Source organism: Lissotriton helveticus, chromosome 1_2, assembly GCF_964261635.1.
Source record: "Lissotriton helveticus chromosome 1_2, aLisHel1.1, whole genome shotgun sequence".
NCBI classification, from domain to species: Eukaryota; Metazoa; Chordata; class Amphibia; order Caudata; family Salamandridae; genus Lissotriton; species Lissotriton helveticus.
The window spans coordinates 283,379,583-283,405,146 of record NC_136058.1 but is presented as its reverse complement, the minus strand read 5'-3'; the positions used below and the strand labels follow the sequence as shown (position 1 = coordinate 283,405,146).

At 48.6% G+C, this 25,564-nt stretch overlaps 1 protein-coding gene across 6 annotated transcripts in view; it reads right to left on the bottom strand.

Moving 5' to 3' along the window:
• ARMH1 (armadillo like helical domain containing 1) overlaps nt 1-25,564 on the bottom strand; it is a 649,433-nt gene that overhangs the window by 206,559 nt on the left and 417,310 nt on the right. For all 6 annotated transcript variants that reach the window (XM_078671741.1, XM_078671739.1, XM_078671740.1 and 3 more), the window contains 2 exons: nt 5,235-5,364; nt 4,545-4,622 (listed from right to left, as the gene is read on the bottom strand). In XM_078671741.1, coding sequence (XP_078527867.1) covers nt 4,545-4,622; nt 5,235-5,364 — 208 coding nt within the window. The remainder of the gene's footprint in view (nt 1-4,544; nt 4,623-5,234; nt 5,365-25,564) is intronic.

Sequence of the window (25,564 nt, the reverse complement as noted above, 5' to 3'; positions counted from 1 at the left end):
ATTAGAAGGGAGCATGCGCAGACTGTGGCAGCTTTCCTCATGACAAGAAGTGAAGGACATCTTGAACTGTAGATTCATGTGACTGTGCCAATGTACCAGTTAGTTAAAAGTATCCATCTGATTGCGCTGAGAAGGGAAGGAAGATAATTAGAATGAAACATTTTTCTTAGTAAATGTTGCAAATGTTTATAAATGTAGTTATTCATGTATGCTTCTTTTGTTAAAACTGGTAAAGTCAGGATTTAGAATGAGTCAGGGTCATGACTGACCAATCACGTAAGGTTTTCCTGAAAGATGCTACATCTTTGTGTAGTCTGCCAATAATTAGAGTATAAAATAATGTCCTCTCTGGATGGGGGCTGGCTTTCTCAGCTCAGCTGGCTTCTATGGGTTAGGTACGCGAAACGTCCCGGGAGATTGCTGAAGGGGAGGTGCGTCCGAGGAGAGTCAGGGGGAGGTTTCTTGCTTCCACGTCATATTTTGGCACTGCATGCCACATTCCTTTGAGGCTTGTGAAGGGCGGGCTGTTTGCTCTTTAGACACAGAGATGCACAGAGCAGCAACAGATAGAAAGGCTCTTTAGATTTAGATGCTAAACTTTAAGTTTATGCTTTGACTAATTAATTAGGTCTGAAAAGATTTATTTGACTTATATATTTATTTCTCTTAATGGGAGATTTTTTGCCAACTATTTAATTATTGATTAGCTTTGCAAGACTATTTTTCTTAGAAACTCTTTAAGAATTTTGACTGATATTTTGCGCCACATTTTCTTCCCTACATGTTATGCTTATATGCAGACTGTAATGTGTTCTTTATTAATGCTATTTTTTCCTGTTCTCCAAATTCTGTAACCTGATTGATATTTTACTAATGAATAAAGGGTCAGAGAAAAACTTAACTTTTGACTAGAAAATAAAACCCTTTAAATACTCAACAACTCTCTTTATTGGCTTGAATAATAAAATTGCATTTTTGACTGTTCAGGTTTATTTAAAGTCTGCTGAAGGTAATACAAGGTGTGAAGGGCCCAACACCTTTTGAGCGGTAAATTAGAGGTAGCATGAGGGTTTTACATTGAGAAACTACCAGAAGAAATTACCGCTCCATCACCCCTTCTCCTGATATATTGGATGACCTCTGTGACGGTGGTATTGGGGTCATCAATGCCATGTGACTGTGGTCCTGCGCTGACCGCTGCCTCAGGCCTACACTGCGGTCCAGTAGGACACACATGTGGAAATGTGTCTTGGGTAAGATGTGGAGGAGTCCACACCATTGGACATGCCTCATCGCAGGCGGCATCCCCAACAGCACTGGTGCCACTAACTCCGTGCACAATGAGTCATTATGCCTTTATGGTTGTATGGAATGTCCTTTACGATGTACTCTGTTGCCGATTTCTGACTGCACGAGGCAGCCCTTGCCGGCTGGTGTGCACACACCCCACACACATCCAACACAAGTGTCACTCGGTATGTGTGCCTACTAATAAATGTGACCGTGCGCACGTGCATTAGCCATCCACACCATCTGAGCAAGTGTGTCTGTGTAGTCATTGTATCAGCATGATGGGCACTGGTTCGGCAACGTCACAGTGTGCTGTCGTCAGTGGATGTTGCAATGTCACCTCAGAGTTGGCAGTGACCCTGGACATGTTGCTGCGCACGCACCCCACTGCATGCACAAGCGGCGTGTGCTGGTCCGGCATACGTCAGGTCACCCCAGGGGTGTGCTGATTCGGCAGGGGCAGCAGGGCGTGGCTCTGACATGGCCTCATGCTGGAAGTGTGTGGTAAGTGTTACTCTGTGTTGGGGTGTAGTCGCCACCATGCCCACAGTAGTCTATGATGCAATGTAGCATGCACCAGGAGGGCGGGCCCGCACAGACGGGGACATGTCGGAGCGCAGCACACACAAGGGCTCCTGGGAGGGAGGGGGAACTATGTGGCAACATAACACACAGTGGGGTTGCTCATGTGCCACATACTGGGCATACCATCCAAGAATCCCAGAGTCGCAGACATCCCACCACACCCATGACAGGCCTCTGTACATCTCCTGTATGCATGCAGATCGTGAAGTTACTGTAGGGATGAAAGGTCCTTTGTCTGCAATATCAGGCGGTAGCACATCTGCAGCTCCGAGCAGGAACTTGCATGTGGCCAGCACCCCCTGACAAATACGAGGGCATTTGCTTGTGACTCCCACACTAAGCACTGCCCAGCTTGGGACCAATGTGTACACATCCCACACGCAGGAATCCTTGGTCGTAGTAAGGGAAGTCTGAAATGGCCTTCACACGTACTAGCACCCCACCCCAGGCCTGCACACGTTGCAAGCAGACACTGCTCATTGCACCGAGCTGTGCCATTTCATCCACAGGTCTGGCGCAGGGCAAGCCAGTGCCGCTTCAAGCAGAGCTACTGACGCAATGGCAGGCATGCTCGACTCCAGTCACGTGAAGCTGTACCGTGCATGTCTGCTGCATGTCCTGGGGACACTGTCCATGGATGTCTGCCTCTCCAACGTCACGGTGGCTGACCTGGACTTCGATCTTCGATGGGTGTGCGCGCCCCCTGTTGACCCACGACCAGGAGTGTCACTGTGATGCCCGTTTATGGCATGCATGGATGTTTGGCATGCAGGCTGGGAACTGGGCCGGGGAGATTGCATGAGTCGTCGTGTGCAGTGAGCACTTTGAGCCACTTCCCGATTGGGCTTTGGTGCACATTGGCTCGAGTGGTTGCTGTCAGCACATCTGTCTGGGTCAGATGATGGATTACGTTAACAACATGTCAGATGGGTTGGACACAGTTTGCTCATTGGAGCTGTTGGCCTACACGGCTGCACTCGTGTTCATGGACGAGTGACAAGGTACCTGCAGCCACGACTGGATGTGACGCATTGCATTTGTTCAGTCGCCTGTTTGCAGGTGGTGGATCTGGTTACATGCCCCAAGACGACAGTGGACATGGCTGCGTTGTCCTGGACACATGGTCCCAGCGCGGACAACCAACATGGGTTGGCACTGACTTGAGTTGGTGATGGACTACCCCGAAGTGGACATGGGCGCTTTCTTGCGTTCCTCATTCAGGCATGCTGCTGCATTGGTCTGCATATCCTGACACTTCTCTTGGCCGCTCTGACATGCACTTGTTGATAACGTTTGTGCACTTTCACTTGTTTCCAACTGTGTTGTGTCTTGATTTGTATGCCAATGTGTGTGTCACAGACTATCTGCCTCCCTGCCAACCGTGCACTGCCACCCCATCAGGACTGTGGGTTTGTACTTGTGCATTCTCGTGTCCCTGTTTCGTGCTTTGCGAGGTGCGTATGGCCGTTTCCCGGCGACAGGGGGGTGCACTTGTGTCCTGTGTTTGTTTGTGCAAATGGTGTTTGTACCACATTGTGTTCAATGTTGGGGTGCTCTACTTCCTATGTGTGTGTGTGTGCTGCATTGTGTGTGGGATGTCCCTTTGGCTCACCCTTCTCCCTTTCGGGCAGTGTGGTTTTCACTTTGGAGTGTGTCGCTGGCCTGGCGGTGCTTATCCCTGCTTTTCTCATCACGGATGTGCTCATCACACGTTTTTTCACATTGGGGCTTGTGTTTTTATCTCCGTCGAGGTGGTTGTATCGCGGACATTGGCCGCGTTTTCAGCGAACTATCGCATGGTACCACGGTGTTGTGAATTCCATGTTAACATGGGGTTATTTTCCCGCGATCGGCTGCGATGTGTAAAGGTGCGTTAGCATTTTTTGGTGATATTTAGCATTCGTTCTTGTGAATAAACACCTAAGACTCCAGTGTAAAGAGAATCCAACATTATAGTAAAAGAAAACATGTTTTGAATAATTAGTGAAGACGTGGGCTTTGAAACCCTCCAATCAACTAACAGAATAAAGACGAATAGAAGATATGGAGAAAAGTAGAGGCCCCAGATCAGGCTCACCAGAAGCACAATAGTGATAAGATAGTAATATAAAGCAAAGGTAGAGGAAATTGATGCACTCTAATCAACGGCCTGTCCCACTGGGATAGATTGGCCTTTGTGAATCAGTTACCACCTCAAAATGCGATTGTAAACCATTGACACATACCATGGTGACTCTCAAATAGGAGGAAGAAAGACTCTCAAGGCCTTTTCTAGATGTAAATAGTAATGGATTGCTAAAGCCCTTTTGCAAATCAGAAAGACTTTTGCGACTTGAAAAATGGTTTTTGCACATTGCAAAGCAGGCTTTGTGACTGCTAAATACCTTTGTTCATCATGCCTCCACTTCTTGCATCATTGGGAAACCACGACAAATCAGAATGCTGCTGTCCTGGACTGCACATCTACCCAAACAGACCAAGGGTCCTCTTTGTAAGATGTTGTCTATCCATACTTTCAATATGTTTTTTTAGAATTATTCTCCTCCCTCGATGGTAATCCACTTATTGGTGTGACACTTTGGAGAAACTTGTCAGAATCCTGGCTGGATACAATATGCAAAGCGCACACAAAATTATAACAATGATTGTACAAAAACAAACTAATTTACCAGTAGTAGACGGTATAGTTTCGCTCCAATCGCTTTTTCTACATGTTCTCCCACTCTGGGGAAAGACCGAATAAAAAACTGCAAAGACAACATATTCTTGTCAGATGTGTCGTAGGTTTGCAGTAGATGGAAACTAAAGCACAACTAGTCAAATAAGTTTCTTTCTTTCTCCCCATAAACATTTTGCCCCCTCCTCCTTTGGCAGTAAGAACATATTAATGGTACTAGCAGAAACATAGTGCCCTCACCCCCTTACTGGTTAGCAGTCGCCTAGAGTTGCCTTTGAGCTGACCTAGTATATCATAAAAACCTTTCAATGGCCAAAGGAAAAACATTATTTGCACTAAGAAGAAAAAAATAAAATGATAAGAGATCATTTGGCCAGATCCCATTTACAAACGATACATGACAAGATCATACATACATGAAGAATCCCCATGAAGAGAATTTAGACATTTGCCACCAAAGACTCCTTCCCCACTCTTCAATACTCACAAGTGGCAGTGGGACACGTCATCACTTAATCAAATACACAGACAACTAAACAAGTCAATATCATTTCAATCTGATGCTAAGATGAAGGAAAGTTATTGGTTATCCCTAATATGGATCCCAATAACTCACCTCTTGCCTGCACACTCTTTGATTTGCAAGAGCAGGAACAGGTCCCACGTCTCCCCCTCCACTTACCTCAAGAGTGAGGCTGGCCTGTCGTTGGCTTTCAACATGATGCTGGTTCCCTATCGCAAACAGTAGGTGATGCACAACACGCAACTGGATCAGCTCTTCACAGAGCTCCACAGACTCCCGGGCCAACATCCTGTCGGGATAGAAGCTTGATCAGCATGCAAGCAGCTCTGATGCTTTTTACTTCTGAGTTTTCATTCCATATTCAGGCTGATTCCTTTGAGCAACAACGCCAAAAGCAAACCAGGAATTGTAAATCAATACTTCCTCATACAAATTTACCTTGATGATATAGTGGTAGTCAATAGTCAATAGTCTAAAGTCATATTCATGTAAATCGATATTAGTGATGTTCAGGATCTCACCTACAACTATTGCATTGGACCACATGAAACACATACCACACAGACTAAACTAGCGCTGTATTTCTGACTTTCTCAAAATTACTGTGCAGTAAAATCAATATGGGATAAATCCATTACTGTAATTGTGGTGTTACTCAATCCAGTTTGACTTCTTTGAGTTTTCTGTATTAAAATGAGGGATACTATGCGGAAGTGATTTAATCCCACAACATGTTAATTTCACATATTACTCCAGGTGGCTCATGAAGGAGTTCCAGAGGGTTAAAGCCGGGGAGTGCTATCATTCTGCCCAGCTGGAAACGTGAAACTGGACACAACCAATGTTTGCACACACCCAGTGCTTAATTTGTGCCGGTGGTTTCTAGTGCTCGGCATCAGCACTTAATTGTCAACACCGGATGTTGTGCCAGTCTACCACACAGTGGCACAGTCTATCTAATTTAGGAGATCTACATTAAAAATGATCATTATCTGTCGCACAAGCCATTCTTGTTGCTTTAGGAGCCTTGAGTCTGTATTGTCTAACTTGCAGGCTGTGATGGTTCGTAGTTGTGTTATCAGTGTCATTGGCTGCGCTAGCAGGTGCAATCTGTCTTGCAAGCTATAGTGGCCTCCTAATGAAGGCCCTCCATTTATTTTGTTACAAATTAAGCAGTGACACACACCCATGCACACACACCCACACACACAGCACGCGCACACACACACACATACACACACACACACACACACACACACACACTACAGATTGCTGTTATAAATACAGGCGATTTTTTTTACACCAATGCATCGAATTACATAGAAAGCAAAGACCTGAATATTCATTGTGGGCCCTGTGTACTAACAGTGCTCTGAACCATTTTACTAGTAGTAGATGGACATCTACATTCCAGAAAGGGCATTAAGGCTCTCTTGTAATTTAGAATGCTCTTGAAGTGGCACACACTCAACTTTAAGCATTTCCTCATTTGTAAGGAGTGTGAGTCGACAAAAATTTGAAAACTCCCTCTGTTTGTGTGCTGTGTTCGAGGCTTGTGCAAACCAAGGAACAGGCACCCACCACAGGTTCTATAGATACAGGAGATTGTGCTTCATTTGTAAAAAAAAATAATAATAAAAAAAAAAAATACCGGGGCCTCGTCAGGAGTAGGCCTGGGCGGAAAACTACGCTATGCTTGCGGAGTGTGCGTAGTTTGCGCAACTACGCGGATTGAACGTAGCATAGTGCAAAAACACGTAGCGTAGCAGATATTTTTTTCTCGCTCGCAGTCCTCAACGTCATGTTGGGGACCGCGAGCGAGCATACCACAATCCCGGCGAGACTTTTTCCTCGTTCGCGATCAGCAACATCAAGTTGCCGATCGCGAGCATGGAAAATAAACCTTCCGGTGAGATTCTGAGCGCGGGGAGGTCAGGTTTATCATTGCGAGTGGTCGCGCATGCTCGCGACCGCTCGCGATGGGAAACTACCAGTCAGCGTTGAGAACGCTGCCGCTCGAGTACAAATCTACCTGAGCGGCAGAAAACGACCGCTTGCACTGTGCAAGATGCCGTTTGCAATTATTGCATCCGGCACTGTGCAATCAGTGCGAACAGCATTTTCCCTACCTCACTACGCAGTTAGCATAGCTACGCGTAAATTGAGTAGTGCGAAGTGCACTTCGCGTAGCTACGCGTAGCGCTACTACACGAACTAAGCCCAGGGTTAGTCAGGAGGCCACTGCAGCAAGCTTGCCTGTGTTGCCGATGACAGTATCAATGCAACTGATACCCATCACACTCCTACAAATGTGTCACTTCACACTATTCCAGGTACTCAAAGCTATAAGAATGGCTTGGGCGGCAGGTATTAGTTAATTTTAATTTGTATTGAATGAATAAACTATTCTTGTTGTGCTTGTCTCCGAATTAGATATACAGTGCCACTAAGTGGCAGACGATCATAAGTACTGAATTGACAACTACGTGCCGGTGCCGAGCACCAAAAACAACCGGTGCAAATTAAGCACTGATATAGGGCCACACGTGATACAATGAAAAATATTGTTCTTACAACAAAAGAGGCCCATCAATGAGGGTGTCATGAAGGAGGACGACACTGACTTTCTGGGCCCATCTAATATATTGGGCACACTACCCTGTCAGCATCACAGTGCATCTTTAACTGGGTGTGTTGGGTGCAGTCCTCGACAGGGCACTCTAATCCATGATGCACTGTTCCTATAGCAAGTGTGGACTTCTGCCTGTACTGGGAAAAGCAGATTAGTGAAATGTAGACCAGCTGTATTCAGCTTTACACTGGGGTGGCAGACCCACCGTCACATTTGAAGGGGCCAGTGATACTCCTGCAGGTAGGTGTAGGAAGTGACTGCAGGGGGATGCCTGGGGGTTTTTGGAACCCCCATTTCCACCCTTCCAAGAGGTTCCGTGGGAGCACAGTGACAGTACAGCACCTGCATGTGGAGTATAGTCAGTGTACCCTTATGGCTGTTTTGCCTCTCGGCGTACATCTGTAATACAGCGGTGAGGGTAGGCATGACATTCCAAAATAAGGAATTTCACCCAGGCTCAAAATGAGCCCTGATGTGTGCTGCGAGGAGTCCTTTAGATCAAGATGTTTGTTCTCATGGGCTGGTTCTTTATAAAGTTAGACAATGAGAGGAGACAATGGGATTAGGGAAGGTTGGTACTTCTGCTAGGTTGTATTCCTGCCCTCACTTTTCTCAGCCTCCTTTCTATATAATCGTGTGTTCACCTGCCCTCTTATGTTGCAAGGATCATCATGGCATTGCCATTCTGGATCTCGCCACACCTGGTGACTCACCTAACCCAAGCCGAACTGCCGCTCTGTGTTAGAGCTCAGCTTCAACAGGCCTTGTGAGACAGAGGGTTACAGCACCGCTTGTGCCCTTCTGAGGCCTAGCACAACCTAGCTGTCACCTGCACCAGAGGATGAGGAGGAGCCAAAATGGTACATCTCATGAGGGATGTGGAGCTGGGAGCCTGAATTGAACACCCCTACCCAGGAAGTAGGAGGGTAGGGATGATGGGGCTACTGCTAAGGTTTGCAACAATTTGATTGTGTGATGAGTGGGAGCTAGTGGGTTGTCCTTGTGCATGTGTATGTCTGCCAGTTGTGTGTACTCTCTGTTGTGGCATTAGCAGCAGGGGTGCAGTACCAGAGGGTGTGTTGGGCTTCAAGGGGGCCTGGTTCCTTCTGTCTAGTTCCCAGTTAGCGTTTTTTCTTAAAAGTGCCAAGTGCGTATGCGAATTTATGGACGCTCCCTAGAGCTCGCTTTAAAAGGGGGCTGCCAACAGGAAACAGGTGCTTGGTTTCTTTATTGGTCCCTTGTCGTGTGTTTCCTGTTCCTGTGGTTCTACCTTGTTTCCCTTCCTTCGAGCTCCGTTCCAGCGGTCTTTTCTAGTGCTGGGTTTTGATCCCCTTTTTCCCCTGTCCTTTGTTTTCCTATTCTCTTGGGCATTTAAGAACCCTTTATTGGGGACCTGTTTTTGATCTTCGGTGACGTTCTGGGATTCGCGGCTGCGTTTCCTTTGAGTTTTAACGTCCCGTTATTATCCCTTTTTTGTATCCAAACCATCTTGTTATATGCTGTGTTTGGGTAGTTTCACGAAGGAGCTGAATAACGGCCGTTTTAGTGCTACCTTCGTGTTCTTTTTTAGATTCCAGGGTTTTTTTGGGTGTCTTTTTTTGGGCCCTTTGATACCATTTTTCCCCTGTCCTTTTTTGTCCTAAGAATTGTGAATTCCAGCCCCTTTGTCATTCTCGGGGTTTCCCGAGGGGGCGTGGTTGGTCTGGGGTTACGCAAGAAACAACCAATACGATTGCAGTGGAAGAATTCCTGTTTCGTATCAAGCCACTCCCGTTTGTTATCTGGGCGGTCTCGTCTGTGTCAAGCTGTCAGCTGCCAAGAAGCCAGAGGAGACGAGTTGTGTTCCCCAAGACCTTGGGTTCCCTTGTTTTGTTACCCACCTTCTCCCGGTGTCGTGTTCTCCACCATCCGTTTTGATTGCGGGTGTTGGGGGTCACGGTGAGGGTAGAGGATTGGGACATTCTTCACTCCTGCGGTGTTGGGCCGGTCGGCATCGGAACAGAAAACCAAGCCCACGAATTAACACACCGCCCGAGTGAAGAATGGTTGAGGAGGCAGCAGGGGGGGCTTCTTCGATGCAGGAGGTGTTTTCGACAGAAGCTGAATCTGCTGTCCATTCAGCTGCATACGGCGTCCCCCAGGGGTCGATTCTCAGCCCTTTGCTGTTTAACATCTATATCAGACCCCCTGCTACCATCGTGGAGGATGCCGGTTTGACAATCTATTCGTATGCCGACGACACACATATTGTGTTCTCTCTCTCCAGCAGTGAGGGCCATGAGGTCTCTGCCTTGAAATCTGGCCTGTCACGCGTTGCTGCTTGGATGCACGACCATCTGCTCAAGCTCAACGGTGACAAGACCGAGGTTGTTATTTTGGGCAAGAATAAAGATCTGGCCTGTGATATGGGTCCTCTGCCGAATCAAGCCCCAGTAGCACGCAACCTCGGTTTCCTCATCGACGATAGGCTCTCTATGAGACAGCAGGTAACAAAGGTCGCTGCAATCTGTTTCTCCACCTTAAGATGGTTGCAGAAGATCCTATGGATGCTACCTTGCTCTACTCGGAAAACTGTCGTCCAGGCTCTTGTGATCTCCCGCATTGACTATGGGAATGTGCTTTCTTGGGGCCGATAAGGCCACAATAAATAAGCTTCAGGTGGTGCAAAACTCGTCAGCTCGTTTACTGTGCAATGTACCCTGGAGATCTTCCGCAGCTCAGGCTCTGCGTGACCTTCATTGGCTTAAGGTCCCGAACCGTGTAAAATTTAAAACCTTATGCCTTCTTTTTAAAATCCGGCAGGGTTCTGCCCCTAAATACCTGCAGAACCTGGTTCAAGTCTATAAGCCTGGTTGTACTTTAAGATCTTCCACTAGTGGCAATTTCTTGGTCCCCAGAATTAAACTGGCCAAAATGGGCGGCCGCTCGTTTTCTTATCTTGGTCCAAAGATGTGGAATGCTCTTCCGCCGGCCCTGAAAGCCGAGACTGATCTCCTCCCTTTTCGAAAAAAAATGAAGACCCTTCGGTTTAATTGATCCCTCTGCACTGTTTGTTCTGGTTTGGGCCTTTTGCTTGTTTTCTGTCTTTTATCTATCCCTGGCGCCGGGAAACCCATTGAGGGTAGCTGCGCGCAATACAAGTTTAAATAAATAAAAATCATGCAGGCTTTAGCGCACATACAGGGTGAAGTCCAATCCCTGCGTCAGGAGAATCAGGAGTTTCGGGGGACACTGAGTGAGGTGAAGGAAAGCACTAAAAGAAGAGGGAGGGATCCCTCAGTTAAGGCTAAGCCCCCATTGATTCAACCAGCCACATTTCGATATGAGAGGAGTGGGGGGCAGAGTGGGTCTCCTTCACCTTTGTCCGTTACAGTGAACACTCCCGTACTGGTGCCTCTAGCAGCTCCAGAGAGGTTTTCCGGGGATAGTAGCAGATATGCTATATTTATGAACCAGTGCCATTTGCACTTCATGTGCCGACCAACCGCTTTTCCTGATGACACTACTAAAGTAGCGTTTGTGATCTCATATCTTTTGGGTACTGCAGCTAGTTGGGCGGTCCCCTTAGTGGAAAACAATGACGCTGTGTTGAATAGTTTCCTGGCCTTTAAGAACCAGATGCATAGTCTGTTTGCTAAGCATGCTTTTATGCAGGCAAGCGATGTTGAATTGTTAAAGCTCCGGCAGGGTAAGCAGGATCTTTTGGGTTATGTGGCTACTTTCAATCGCCTAGTAGCAGAGACACAATGGCCCATGGCCAAAAGAACCTCTTTGTTTTATCAGGGCTTGTGCGAGGACTTAAAAGATATAGTCTCTCAGGTTGTAGACCCCCCTGAAGATTGTGTTGAGTTCATCGATTTGGTTGTCAAACTCAACCATCGTATGAGTGAAAGAAAAGGGGAAAAGATCAGGTTTCAATCCCCAAGGACAACTGTAACCAAGAGAGAAACATCTGAGAATGGGGGCGTGAAAACAGATCCTGAACCAATGCCTTTGGGTGGGGTGCGGGGTCCCTTATCCAAAGAGGAAAAGGAGCGAAGGCGCTTGTTGCAGTTGTGTTTGTATTGTGGGAGGGGTGAACACTTTGCTCGTGAGTGTCCAGCGAAACCACCCCGGATCCCGGAGAATAAGGCTGTGGCTTTCGTGGGAAGGATTGCGAGAGTGCTTTAGTCCATGAAAGAGGTTTTTGTAACCCATATGACGTACAAGGGGCGGTTCAAAGAGTCCCGCATCATTTCACGGTATCGGCTTGCTTCGCTTACTCATCTTGTGGTAGAGCTTCCTTGTCGGTATTATTGGATTGTGGGGCCACAGGGAACTTTATGGACATTGGGTTGGCCGAGTCGTTGATGGTTCCCTGTGTGATGAAGAAACAACCTGAACCCGTGAGGGCTATTGACGGCACGGAGCTAACCTCTGGGTCGATTGTACGACAAACCGAACCTTTGTTGATGACATTTGATAATGGGCATTCTGAGACGGTCTGTTTCGATCTGATTGCCGCACCAGCATTTGGGGTGGTACTCGGGGTACCCTGGTTACAGGCCCATAATCCCTGAATCGATTGGGCGCGGAGGCTGGTTACGCTTGATTCGGAGTATTGTCTTCTTCACTGCTATTGTGAGGCGACTGATAGGGTGTCTCCGTTGTCTTGTGCAGCGAGTGGTTGCGATCAGAACGGTTTGCCTCCTTCGTTTGTGGCATATAAGGAGGTGTTTGATAAGGATCAGGCGTGTGTATTGCCACCACACAGGGCTTTTGATTGCCGTATTGATTTGGTTCCGAAGGCCATTTTGCCCTGTAGTAGGGTTTATGCGTTGTCGGAGCCGGAGGAGAAACATCTACGGCAGTATTTGGATGAGATGTTAAAGAATGGGTTTATTCGGCCTTCTTCTTCGCCTGTGTCTTCCTCCATATTTTTCAGACCGAAGAAGGAGGGTGATCTTCGCGCTTGCGTGGACTACAGAGCGTTGAATAAGGTCACAATAAAGAACAAGTACCCATTACCTCTTATACCGGTGTTGTTAGACCAGCTGCGACATGCCAAGGTGTTCACAAAGCTTGATTTAAGAGGCGCTTACCATCTCGTTCGCGTTCGCGAGGGCGACGAATGGAAAACGGCGTTCCGCACTAAGTTTGGTTTGTTTGAATATTGTGTTATGCCTTTTGGTTTGTGTAACGCCCCTGCCACTTTTCAGTTTTTTATAAATGAGGTTTTGCGTGAGTTTTTGGATGTCAGTGTGATTGTTTACATTGATGATATTTTGGTTTTTTCCCCGTCCTTTGAGGAACATGATGCTCATGTTTCGCAGGTTTTGTCTAAGTTGTTGGAACACCGTTTATTTGTCAAGCTGGATAAATGCACTTTCGGTGCGACACATGTTGAGTTTTTGGGATTCCTGATATCTGCGGATGGTATAAAGATGGATCCCCGGAAGATCGAAGCTATAGTTAACTGGCCCATACCCGCATGTGTTAAGGATATACAGGTACTACTTGGTTTCGCCAACTTCTACAGGCGTTTTATCAGTCATTTCTCTGACATTGTTTCGCCTATGACTTCATTATTGAAGAAGGGAGTGGTGTTTGAGTGGACGCCTGCGGCACAGTTGGCTTTGGAAAGATTGATTGGGCTTTTTACATCTGCTCCTGTGTTGATGCATCCTGATCCTGCTCTTCCGTTTTATGTAGAGGCGGATGCGTCCCAGCTAGCCTTTGGGGGCGTGCTGTATCAGCGTGACAATGAATCTGGGTTGATGCATCCAATTGCGTACTTTTCAAAGAAACTACTACCTGCTGAGCAGAATTATACGATTGCCGAAAGGGAACTATTGGCCATAAAGCTGTCTTTTGAGGAATGGCGCCATTACCTTTGGGGGGCTCGTCACCCCATTACCATCTATACGGATCACAAGAACTTGGAGTTTTTCCGGTCCGCTAGGGCTTTAACTCCCAGACAGATGAGATGGGTGCTATTCTTCAATGAATATGATTTTACCATCACGTATACGCCAGCTGCTCAACAGGGGAAATCTGACGCATTATCTCGGATTTATGCAGATCCGTCACAAGGAAACAAGACGGAGGAGTTCTGTGTTATGATTCCTGGTGATAAGATAGTTGGTTGTGCTTCCATGGACGATTTCATGGTTAAAGTGCAGGATGAAATGAAGCAGTTAGATCTGGCTCCGTGGCTGTCGGAACCTGGAATCACGTTAAAGGATGGGTTATTGTATCAGGCAAAGAAGTTGTTTGTGCCCCCCGAATTGCATACACTGGTTCTTACATATTGTCATTCATCGTCCTTGGTTGGGCATCCGGGGGGCAATAAGAACAAAGAGCTGTGTATGCGTTGGTTTTGGTGGAAGTCTCTGGCCCATGATGTACAGGTATTTGTGGCCTCATGCCCGGTGTGTGCTGTTAGTAAGTCCACGCACATGTCTCCGTCTGGGTTGTTGCACCCATTGCCAGTGCCTCCATCCCCCTGGCATACGGTCAGTATGGACTTTGTGACCGATTTGCCGCCTGATTCAGGGTTTACGGCCATTTTAGTTGTTGTGGATTTATTCACAAAAATGGCTCACTTCGTTCCCTTGCCAGGGTTACCTACATCTAGAGAATTGGCTGATGTGTTTATGGCCCAAGTGATCCGACTGCATGGGGTTGCTACTGCCATAGTTTCAGATAGAGGGGCACAGTTTGTTTCACATTTTTGGGCTGCCCTGTGTCGATCATTAAAGATGGAAGTACGTTTGTCAACAGCTTACCATCCACAAAGCGACGGGCAAACAGAACGTACCAATCAAACCATGGAGCAGTATTTGCGCTGTTTGCTAACGTCACTGACGGGCAGTTGGGTACAAGCCCTTACTGTGGCTGAGTTTGCATATAATAACAGCATGCACTCAGCTTTAGGCATGTCACCGTTTTATTGTTCAATGGGGTTCCATCCCAAGACCATTCCTATTCAGCCATCTGAGAGGGTACCAGCAGTGGATTCCCTGAGTAGGGGTTTGATTGAAATCTGGAACAAAGCCCAACAGCATTTATTTGAGTCCAAGAAAGCCATGAAAACACAGGCAGATAGGCATAGACGGCCAGCTCCTCTGTATGCAGTTGGGGATAGGGTTTGGCTACCAACGAAGAATCTGAAGTTGCCAGGACCAAGAAAATTACAGCCTCGGTTTGTAGGTCCCTTTCCTGTCCAGAAGGTGGTGAATCCAGTTGCGATCAGGTTGGCTTTACCGGCTGAGTATGGTATTCATCCTGTATTTCACACCTCTTTGTTGAAGCCATACGTCACCATTTCTCAAGAGTTGAAACCTCCTCCTCCCGTTTTAATAGATGATAACGTGGAGTATGAGGTTAAAACTGTTATGAATTCCAAGCGGATGAAGGGACGGCTGTATTACCTAATTGACTGGAAGGGTTATCGCCCAGAGGACCGTTCTTGGGTTCCGGCAAGTAGGGTTCATGCTGCCCGGTCAGTTAGTCTGTTTCGTCGACTGCACCCTGGGAAGCCAAGGCCTGTAGGGAGGCTTTCCGGAGGGGGTACTGTTGGGGTTCAAGGGGGCCTGGTTCCTTCTGTCTAGTTCCCCGTTAGCGGTTTTTCTTAAAAGTGCCAAGTGCGTATACGAATTTATGGACGCTCCCTAGAGCTCGCTTTAAAAGGGGGCTGCCAACAGGAAACAGGTGCTTGGTTTCTTTATTGGTCCCTTGCCGTGTGTTTCCTGTTCCTGTGGTTCTACCTTGTTTCCCTTCCTTCGAGTTCCGTTCCAGCGGTCTTTTCTAGTGCTGGGTTTTGATCCCCTTTTTCCCCTGTCCCTTGTTTTCCTATTCCCTTGGGCATTTCAGAACCCTTTATTGGGGACCTGTTTTTGATCTTCGGTGACGTTCTGGGATTCGCGGCTGCGTTTCCTTTGAGTTTTAACGTCCCGTTATTATCCCTTTTTTGTATCCAAACCATCTTGTTATATGCTGTGTTTGGGTAGTTTCACGAAGGAGCTGAATAACGGCCGTTTTAGTGCTACCTTCGTGTTCTTTTTTAGATACCAGGGGTTTTTTGGGTGTCTTTCGTATTCCCTTTGATACCATTTTTCCCCTGTCCTTTTTTGTCCTAAGAATTGTGAATTCCACCCCCTTTGTCATTCTCGGTGTTTCCCGAGGGGGCGTGGTTGGTCTGGGGTTACGCAAGAAACAACCAATACGATTGCAGTGGAAGAATTCCTGTTTCGTATCAAGACACTCCCGTTTGTTATCTGGGCGGTCTCGTCTGTGTCAAGCTGTCAGCTGCCAAGAAGCCAGAGGAGACGAGTTGTGTTCCCCAAGACCTTGGGTTCCCTTGTTTTGTTACCCACCTCCTCCCGGTGTCGTGTTCTCCACCATCCGTTTTGATTGCGGGTGTTGGGGGTCACGGTGAGGGTAGAGGATTGGGACGTTCTTCACTCCTGCGGTGTTGGGCCGGTCGGCATCGGAACAGGGTGCTCCTAAATGTCCCTGTGATGGTATTAGCGGCAGGGGTGCAGTCGCACAAGCAGTTAGTAGATGTCTCTGTGGTGGCATTAGTGGCAGGGGTGCAGTCACACAAGAAGCTAGTAGATATCTGTGTGGTGGCATCAGTGGCAAGGGGTGCAGTTGCACAAGCAGTTAGTGGATGACCCTCTTGTAACAGTAGCAGCAGGGGTGCAGTCGCACAAGCAGTTAGTAGATGTGCTTGTAGTGGCATTAGCCGCAGGAGTGCAGTCGCACAAGCAGTTAGTAGATGTCTCTGTGGCGGCATTAGCAGTAGAGGTGCACGTCCCACAGCCTGTTAGTAGATGTCCCTCTAGTGACAACAGCACCAGTGGTGCAGTCGCACAAGCAGGTTGTAGATGCCCCTGTGGTGGCATTAGCTGCAGGGGTGCAGTCGCACAAGCCGTTAGTAGATGTCCTTCTTGTGACATTAGCGGCAGGGGTGCAGTCACACAAACAGTTAGTAGCTGTCCCTGTGGTGGCATTAGCAGCAGAGGTGCACGTCGCACAGCCCGTTAGTAGATGTCCCTCTTTTGACAACAGCACCAGGGGTGCAGTTGCACAAGCAGTTAGTAGATGTCCCTGTGGTGGCGTTAGTGGCAGGGGTGCAGTCGCACAGCAGTTAGTAGATGTCCCTGTGGTGGCATTAGCCTCAGGGGTGCAGACACATAAGCAGTTAGTAGATGCCCATCTTGTGACAACAGCACCAGGGGTGCAGTCTCACAAGCAGTTAGTCGATGTCTTTGTGGTGACGTTAGTGGCAGGGGTGCAGTCTCACAGCAGTTAGTAGATGTCCCTGTGGTGGCATTAGCAGCATGGGTGCTAATGCCACCACAAACATTTAGTAGATGTCCCTGTTGCGTCATTAGCCGCATGACTGCAGTTGCACTGGCAGTTAGTAGATGTCCCTGTGGTGGCATTAGTAGCAGGAGTGCAGTCGCACAAGCAGTTTGTAGATGTCCCTGTGGTGGCATTAGCAGCAGGGGTGCAGTCGTACAAGCAGTTAGTAGATGTCTCTGTAGTGACGTTAGTGGCAGGGGTGCAGTAGCACAAGCAGTTAGTAGATGTCCCTCTTATGACAACAGCATCAGGGGTGCAGTCGCACAAGCTGTTAGTAGATGTCCCTGTGGCGGCATTAGTAGCAGAGGTGCAGTTGCACAAGCAGTTACTAAATGTGTCTGTGGTGGCATTCGTAGCAGAGGTGCAGTCGCACAAGCAGTTAGTAGATGTCTCTGTGGCGGCATTAGCAGTAGAGGTGCACGTCCCACAGCCTGTTAGTAGATGTCCCTCTAGTGACAACAGCACCAGTGGTGCAGTCGCACAAGCAGGTTGTAGATGCCCCTGTGGTGGCATTAGCTGCAGGGGTGCAGTCGCACAAGCCGTTAGTAGATGTCCTTCTTGTGACATTAGCGGCAGGGGTGCAGTCACACAAACAGTTAGTAGCTGTCCCTGTGGTGGCATTAGCAGCAGTTGTGCAGTGACACAAGCAGTTAGTAGAGGTCCCTGTGGTGGCATTAGCAGCAGAGGTGCACGTCGCACAGCCCGTTAGTAGATGTCCCTCTTTTGACAACAGCACCAGGGGTGCAGTTGCACAAGCAGTTAGTAGATGTCCCTGTGGTGGCGTTAGTGGCAGGGGTGCAGTCGCACAGCAGTTAGTAGATGTCCCTGTGGTGGCATTAGCCTCAGGGGTGCAGACACATAAGCAGTTAGTAGATGCCCATCTTGTGACAACAGCACCAGGGGTGCAGTCTCACAAGCAGTTAGTCGATGTCTTTGTGGTGACGTTAGTGGCAGGGGTGCAGTCTCACAGCAGTTAGTAGATGTCCCTGTGGTGGCATTAGCAGCATGGGTGCTAATGCCACCACAAACATTTAGTAGATGTCCCGTTGCGTCATTAGCCGCATGACTGCAGTTGCACTGGCAGTTAGTAGATGTCCCTGTGGTGGCATTAGTAGCAGGAGTGCAGTCGCACAAGCAGTTTGTAGATGTCCCTGTGGTGGCATTAGCAGCAGGGGTGCAGTCGTACAAGCAGTTAGTAGATGTCTCTGTAGTGACGTTAGTGGCAGGGGTGCAGTAGCACAAGCAGTTAGTAGATGTCCCTCTTGTGACAACAGCATCAGGGGTGCAGTCGCACAAGCTGTTAGTAGATGTCCCTGTGGCGGCAGTAGTAGCAGAGGTGCAGTTGCACAAGCAGTTACTAAATGTGTCTGTGGTGGCATTCGTAGCAGAGGTGCAGTCGCACAAGCAGTTAGTAGATGTCCCTGTTGCGGCATTAGCCGCAGGACTGCAGTCGCACACGCAGTTAGTAGATGTCCCTGTGGTGGCATTAGCAGCAGGGGTGCAGTAGATGTCTCTGTTGCGGCATTAGCAGCAGGGGTGCAGTCACACAAGCAATTAGGAGATGTCCCTGTTGCGGCATTAGCCGCAGGACTGCAGTCACACTAGCAATTAGTAGATGTTATGTTATGTTAAACTGTATTTCTTGAGCGCACGTTCACCAGACGGTTTCTTGGCGCTATGAACAGGAACGGACGCTGTGCCAAACAGAGAATGAGTATCAGTCATATACGTGGGAGAAAAGCCAGGTTTTGAGTGATTTCCTGAATTGGGTATATGAGTTCATCATGCGTAGAGTAGGAGGAAGAGTGTTCCAAAACTGAGGGGCCAGGATCGTATATCTAAGGACGCCATATTTCTTCCGTTTAAAGGCATGGGATACCAGAAGGTTCTTATTGGAGGAGCGTAGATCACGAGATGGGAGGTACCGCTGGATATTAAGGGCAATGAAGGCGGGGCCGCGTCCTGACAGGGCTTTATGAATGGTGCAACCCAGCTTAAACAGGCATCGTTGGAGAATAGGAAGCCAAGGCAGACTCTTCAGTAAGGGCTTCACGTGACAGTGCTTAGGCTGACCAAGAATGAGCCTGGCCGCTTGATTCTGAGCACGTTGCAGACGGAGTGCTTGATAAGCAGGGATGCCCACATAGAGGGAGTTGGCGTAATCAATACGCGAGATGACCAATGACAGGACCACCTGGCTCAGTGCCTCTGTGGAAAGGAACCTGCTAATTTTCCTAATTTTGCGCAGATGATAAAAACATGCTGAGACCACAGAGCTGACCTGAGCCTTCATAGTAAGATCACAGCCAATCATGATCCCCAGGCTTTTCACTGATAGTGCCGGGGCCGGGGAACTCCCTAATGAAGCGGGCCAAAGGTTCGAGGTCCACGGGTTAACCTCACCGCCCGTAAGAATAAGCTCTGTCATATCTGGATTTAATTTGAGTTGGTTAGCGTTCATCCAGTCGCTGATGAAAAGCATTACAGATTGAAAATTGGAGATCGATGACGCGGATGACTCGATGTTAAAGATCAGCTGAAGGTCATCAGCATAGTTGAACACCACAACCTTCCTCTCGCGCAGGGCAGTAATCAATGGGAGGATATACAAATTAAAAAGAAATGGTGACAGAGCGGAGCCCTGTGGGACCCCACACATCAATTTAGTTTGTGCAGCCCTGAAACCAGCAAGACGAACAGATTGGTAGCGGTTGCAAAGAAAGGAGGTAACCCATCTTAGAGATAGGCCATAAATCCCGGCGCTATTGACACGATCGACCAAAATCTGATGGTCGACAGTGTCAAAGGCAGCTGACAGATCAAGGAGCACCAGGGCCTGGGTAGTGCCCTGGTCTGCTCCCCTCCGTAGCTCCTCCAGCACTGATAAGACTACAGTTTCGGTAGAGTGTTCGGGTCTAAAACCTGCTTGGTGAGAGTCCAAATAGCATGTCAGTTCAACAAACGCGCTAAGGCTGTTGGCAACATGGGCTTCCATAACCTTACTCAGATAAGGCAGCAGGGAAATGGGGCGGTAGTTGCCCGGTACCTGCGGGTCGAAGCTGTTTTTTTAAAAAATAGGAACAACCTCGGCCAGTTTGAAGAGATCGGGAACAGTCCCTTGAGCAAGGGAATTGTTAATAAGTGATAGGGGAGGGTCTGGGCATCGTGAAAAAGCTTCCTGAAGAATACGGGGAGGACAGCTGTCCATAGAGGAACCAGTACCAATCATCTTAAGAAGACCGTAGAAGATATCCATAGTAACAGGAGGAAAATGGTCCAAGACCTCACTGTTAGGTTTGCACCCTAAATAGGGCAAAGTATCCAAAAGTTTGGGGATGCTTGCCTTAATGGTAGTGATTTTTTCTGTAAAAAATTGATTCAGTGAATCACACAGATGTTGGGAGGGGGTGGGTTTCACAGTAACTCTATCAAGTTTGGACAGTTCATCCACTATAGAAAAAATGTATTTGGTTTTATTAGCGGAGTTTAGAATTTTGGATGAGAAATACTCAGCCTTGGTTTGCAAGATTAGTGCTTTATAGTCCTTGAATAGAGATAAAAATGTAGCTATAAGTCTAGGGCAGTAGTTGTGGCGCCATTTGCGTTCCGCTTGCCTAAGAGCTAGTTTCTTCGCCGTCAGCTAAGAGGAAAACCAACGTTGTGCATCATGGGGCCTCTTTATTTTTACTTTCCCCAGCGGGACTAGGTCGTCTCTAGCCTCATCCAGCCAAGTGTTAATTTTGGCTGCTTGAATATGGAGCGACTCCCTCCCTACTCTAGGTGTCCAGGCGTCCAGCCTGAGGCAGAAGTCATCCATATCCACTTTATTCCAATTTCTAGCTAAGAAGCTGACTGATGGGGCGGTGGTGTGAGAATGAGCAGACGGGATGGCAAACGTAACCAAATGATGATCTGACCAGGGGCAGGGGGTTACTTGTAGATGAAGAATGTCAAGGTTGGTAGTCCAAACCTGGTCGAGAGTATGCCCTTTAATATGGGTCGCGACATTTATGTGTTGGGTACAGTTCAATCCCGTTAGAAGTTCAGAGAATTCACGCGAGCAAGGGCTTTCGTGTAAGTCATTGGGCCAATAGTTGAGATCACCCGCAATCACTATGCAAGCGTTGTTAATGACTAGCTCAGCAATCTTGTCAGCTACCATCTGGAGGAAACAAGACATATGAGAGGGGGGGGGGGGCGGTAGAGAAGCACACAAATAAAAGAGAGGTCCTGAGACTCGAATTTCAGAGAAAGGCTATCAACTTGGGAGATGCCTAAGGGGACCAAAGGGGTCATTTTATGTTTCTGTTTGATAACAGCTGCCACCCCTCCTCCCACCTTCCCTGCAGGTCGATCTGCCCGAAGGATGTAATAGCTATCGGGAAGTGCCGCAAGGATATCCGCATCTGCAATCATTTGAGAGCCATGTTTCAGAAAGAAGGAGAATATCTGGTTTAGCAGTGTCCAGCAGGTGGTAGATCTCATGTTGGTGCTTCACCAGAGAGCGAGTATTAAGGTGTAAATTAAAAGACCGTTTTGTGCTTGCGGAGAAGGGCTAGGGAGGGCCCTTGCGCCTTTGTTGTTACAGGCGGGCTCTTGATCAGAGGCTTTAGACCACAGCGTAGGGATGAGATGCTGCTGCCGGAAGATCCCAAGTGAAAGTAGGAGCTTCTTAGTGGGAGGGGTAATGTCCGCTGCACCTTGGCAGAGTTTGAGCTCTGGCGAAGAATATCTTAAAAAATGGGCATAGTGTATTGGCCCTGGCCCCGGATGGGCGCGGAGGGGCGCAGATGGGCTTGCCTTTGGCGCGCCGCCGGCGCGCGTCCGCTGCGCGGGAGGGGAGGCATTGACCTGCAACCCGGAAGAGGGGCAATGACAGAGTTCGTAGCCGGTACTCCCTCCACTCAACAGGGATAAGGACCCGTGGTGGACCGGGGAGCAGTGCGGTTCAGGAGAGCAGGTAAGAAGTGCAAAATACAAGTTTTAAAACGCCAGCATATATTTAAAATACAACACAATGCCCACAGCATGCATGTAGCCACACACACTCAGCTGACAGCACAGCACGCATCCCTGTTGCGGAATTAGCAGCAGAGGTGCAGTCGCACAAGCAGTTAGTAGATATCCCTCTTGTGACATTAGCACCAGGGGTGCAGTCACACAAGCTGTTAGTGGATGTCCATGTGGCGGCATTAGTAGCAGAGGTGCAGTCGCACAAGCAGTTAGTAGATGTCCCTCTTGTGACATTAGCACCAGGGGTGCAGTTGCACTGGCAGTTAGTAAATGTCCCTGTGGTGGCATTAGTAGCATGAGTGCAGTCGCACAAGCAGTTTGCAGATGCCCCTGTGGCGGCATTAGCAGCAGTGGTGCAGTCGCACAAGCAGTTAGTAGATGTCTCTGTGGTGACGTTAGTGGCAGGGGTGCAGTAGCTCAAGCAGGTAGTAGATGTCCCTCTTGTGACAACAGCACCAGCGGTGCAGTCGCACAAGCTGTTAGTAGATGTCCCTGTGGCGGCATTAGTAGCAGAGGTGCAGTCGCACAAGCAGTTAGTAGATGTCCCTGTGGTGGCATTAGTAGCAGAGGTGCAGTCACACAAGCAGTAGTAGATGTCTCTGTTGCGGCATTAGCCGCAGGACTGCAGTCGCACTAGCAGTTAGTAGATGTCTCTGTTGCAGCATTAGCAGCAGGGGTGCAGTCGCACAAGCAGTTAGTAGATATCCCTGTGGTGGCATTAGTAGCAGAGGTGCAGTCGCAGAAGCAGTTAGCAGATGTCCCTGTGGTGGCATTAGTAGCAGAGGTGCAGTCGCACAAGAAGTGAGTAGATGTCCCTGTTGCGGTATTAGCCGCAAGACTGCAGTCACACTAGCAGTTAGTAGATGTCCCTGTTGCAGCATTAGCCGCAGGACTGCAGTCGCACTAGCAGTTAGTAGATGTCTCTGTTGCGGCATTAGCCACAGCACTGCAGTCGCACTATCTCTGTTGCGGCAATAGCAGCAGGGGTGCAGTCGCACAAGCAGTTAGTAGATATCCCCCTTCTGACAATAGCATCAGGTGTGCAGTCGCGGAAGCAGTTAATAGATATCCCGGTCGTGCAATTAGCAGCAGGGGCGCAGTCGCACAAGCAGTTAGTAGGTGTCTCTGTGGTGGCATTAGTAGCAGGTGTGCAGTCGCACTAGCAGTCAGTAGATGTCCCTGTTGCGGCACTAGCTGCAGGAGTGCAGTCGCACAGGCAGTTAGTTGATATCTCTTTGGTAGCATTAGCGGCAGGGGTGCAGTCACACAAACAGTTAGTAGATGTCTCTGTGGTGACATTAGTAGCAGAGGTGCAGTCGCACAAGCAGTTAGTAGATGTTCCTGTTGCGGCATTAGCCGCGGGACTGCAGTCGCACAGGCAGTTAGTAGATGTCTCTGTTGCGGCATTAGCAGCAGGGGTGCAGTTGCACAAGCAGTTAGTAGATATCCCTGTGGTGGCATTAGTAGCAGAGGTGCAGTCGCACAGGCAGTTAGCAGATGTCCCTGTGGTGGCATTAGTAGCAGAGGTGCAGTCGCACAAGCAGTTAGTAGATGTCCCTGTGGTGGCATTAGCAGCAGGGGTGCAGTCGCGCAAGCAGTTAGTAGATATCCCTCTTGTGACATTAGCACTAGGGGTGCAGTTGCACAAGCTGTTAGTAGATGTCCCTGTGGCAGCATTAGTAGCAGGGGTGCAGTCGCACAAGCAGTTAGTAGATATCCCTCTTGTGACATTCGCACCAGGGTTGTAGTTGCACTGGCAGTTAGTAAATGTCCCTGTGGTGCCATTAGTAGCAGGAGTGCAGTCGCACAAGCAGTTAGTAGATGTCCCTGTGGTGGCATTAGCAGCAGGGGTGCAGTTGCACAGGCAGTTAGCAGATGTCCCTGTGGTGGCATTAGTAGCAGAGGTGCAGTCGCACAAGCAGTTAGTAGATGTCCCTGTGGTGGCATTAGCACCAGGGGTGCAGTCGTACAAGCAGTTAGTAGATGTCTCTGTTGCGGCATTAGCAGCAGGGGTGCAGTTGCACAAGCAGTTAGTAGATATCCCTGTGGTGGCATTAGTAGCAGAGGTGCAGTCGCACAGGCAGTTAGCAGATGTCCCTGTGGTGGCATTAGTAGCAGAGGTGCAGTCGCACAAGCAGTTAGTAGATGTCCCTGTGGTGGCATTAGCAGCAGGGGTGCAGTCGCGCAAGCAGTTAGTAGATATCCCTCTTGTGACATTAGCACTAGGGGTGCAGTTGCACAAGCTGTTAGTAGATGTCCCTGTGGCAGCATTAGTAGCAGGGGTGCAGTCGCACAAGCAGTTAGTAGATATCCCTCTTGTGACATTCGCACCAGGGTTGTAGTTGCACTGGCAGTTAGTAAATGTCCCTGTGGTGCCATTAGTAGCAGGAGTGCAGTCGCACAAGCAGTTAGTAGATGTCCCTGTGGTGGCATTAGTGGCAGGGGTGCAGTAGCACACGCAGTTAGTAGATGTCCGTCTTGTGACAACAGCACCAGGGGTGCAGTAGCACAAGCTGTTAGTAGATGTCCGTCTTGTGACAACAGCACCAGGGGTGCAGTCGCACAAGCTGTTAGTAGATGTCCCGGTGGCGGCATTAGTAGCAGAGGTGCAGTCGCACAAGCAGTTAGTAGATGTCTCTGTGGTGGCATTAGTAGCAGAGGTGCAGTCGCACAAGCAGTTAGTAGATGTCCCTGTTGCGGCATTAGCCGCAGGACTGCAGTCACACTAGTAGTTAGTAGATGTCCCTGTGGTGGCATTAGCAGAGGTGCAGTCGCACAAGCAGTAGTAGATGTTCCTGTTGCGGCACTAGCCGCAGGACTGCAGTCGCACTAGCAGTTAGTAGATGTCTCTGTTGCGGCATTAGCAGCAGAGGTGCAGTCGCACAAGCAGTTAGTAGATATCCCCTTCTGACAATAGCACCAGGTGTGCAGTCGCGGAAGCAGTTAATAGATATCCGGGTCGTGCAATTAGCAGCAGGGGTGCAGTCGCACAAGCAGTTAGTAGGTGTCTTTGTGGTGGCATTAGTAGCAGGTGTGTAGTTGCACTAGCAGTTAGTAGATGTCCCTGTTGCGGCACTAGCTGCAGGAGTGCAGTCGCACAGGCAGTTAGTCGATATCTCTTTGGTAGCATTAGTGGCAGTGGAGCAGTCACACAAACAGTTAGTAGATGTCTCTGTGGTGAAATTAGTAGCAGAGGTGCAGTCGCACTAGCAGTTAGTCGATGACCCCCTTCTGACAATCGCACCAGGTGTGCAGTCGCAGAAGCAGTTAGTAGATGTCCCTGTGGTGCCATTAGCAGCAGGGGTGCAAATGCACAAGCAGTTAGTAGATGTCCCTCTTGTGACAATACCACCAGGGGTGCAGTCGCACAAGCAGTTAGTAGATGTCTCTTTGGTGGCATTAGCAGCAGGAGTGCAGTTGCACAAGTAGATAGTAGATGTCCCCCTTCTGAGAACAGAACCAGGGGTGCAGTCGCACAAGCAGTTAGTAGATG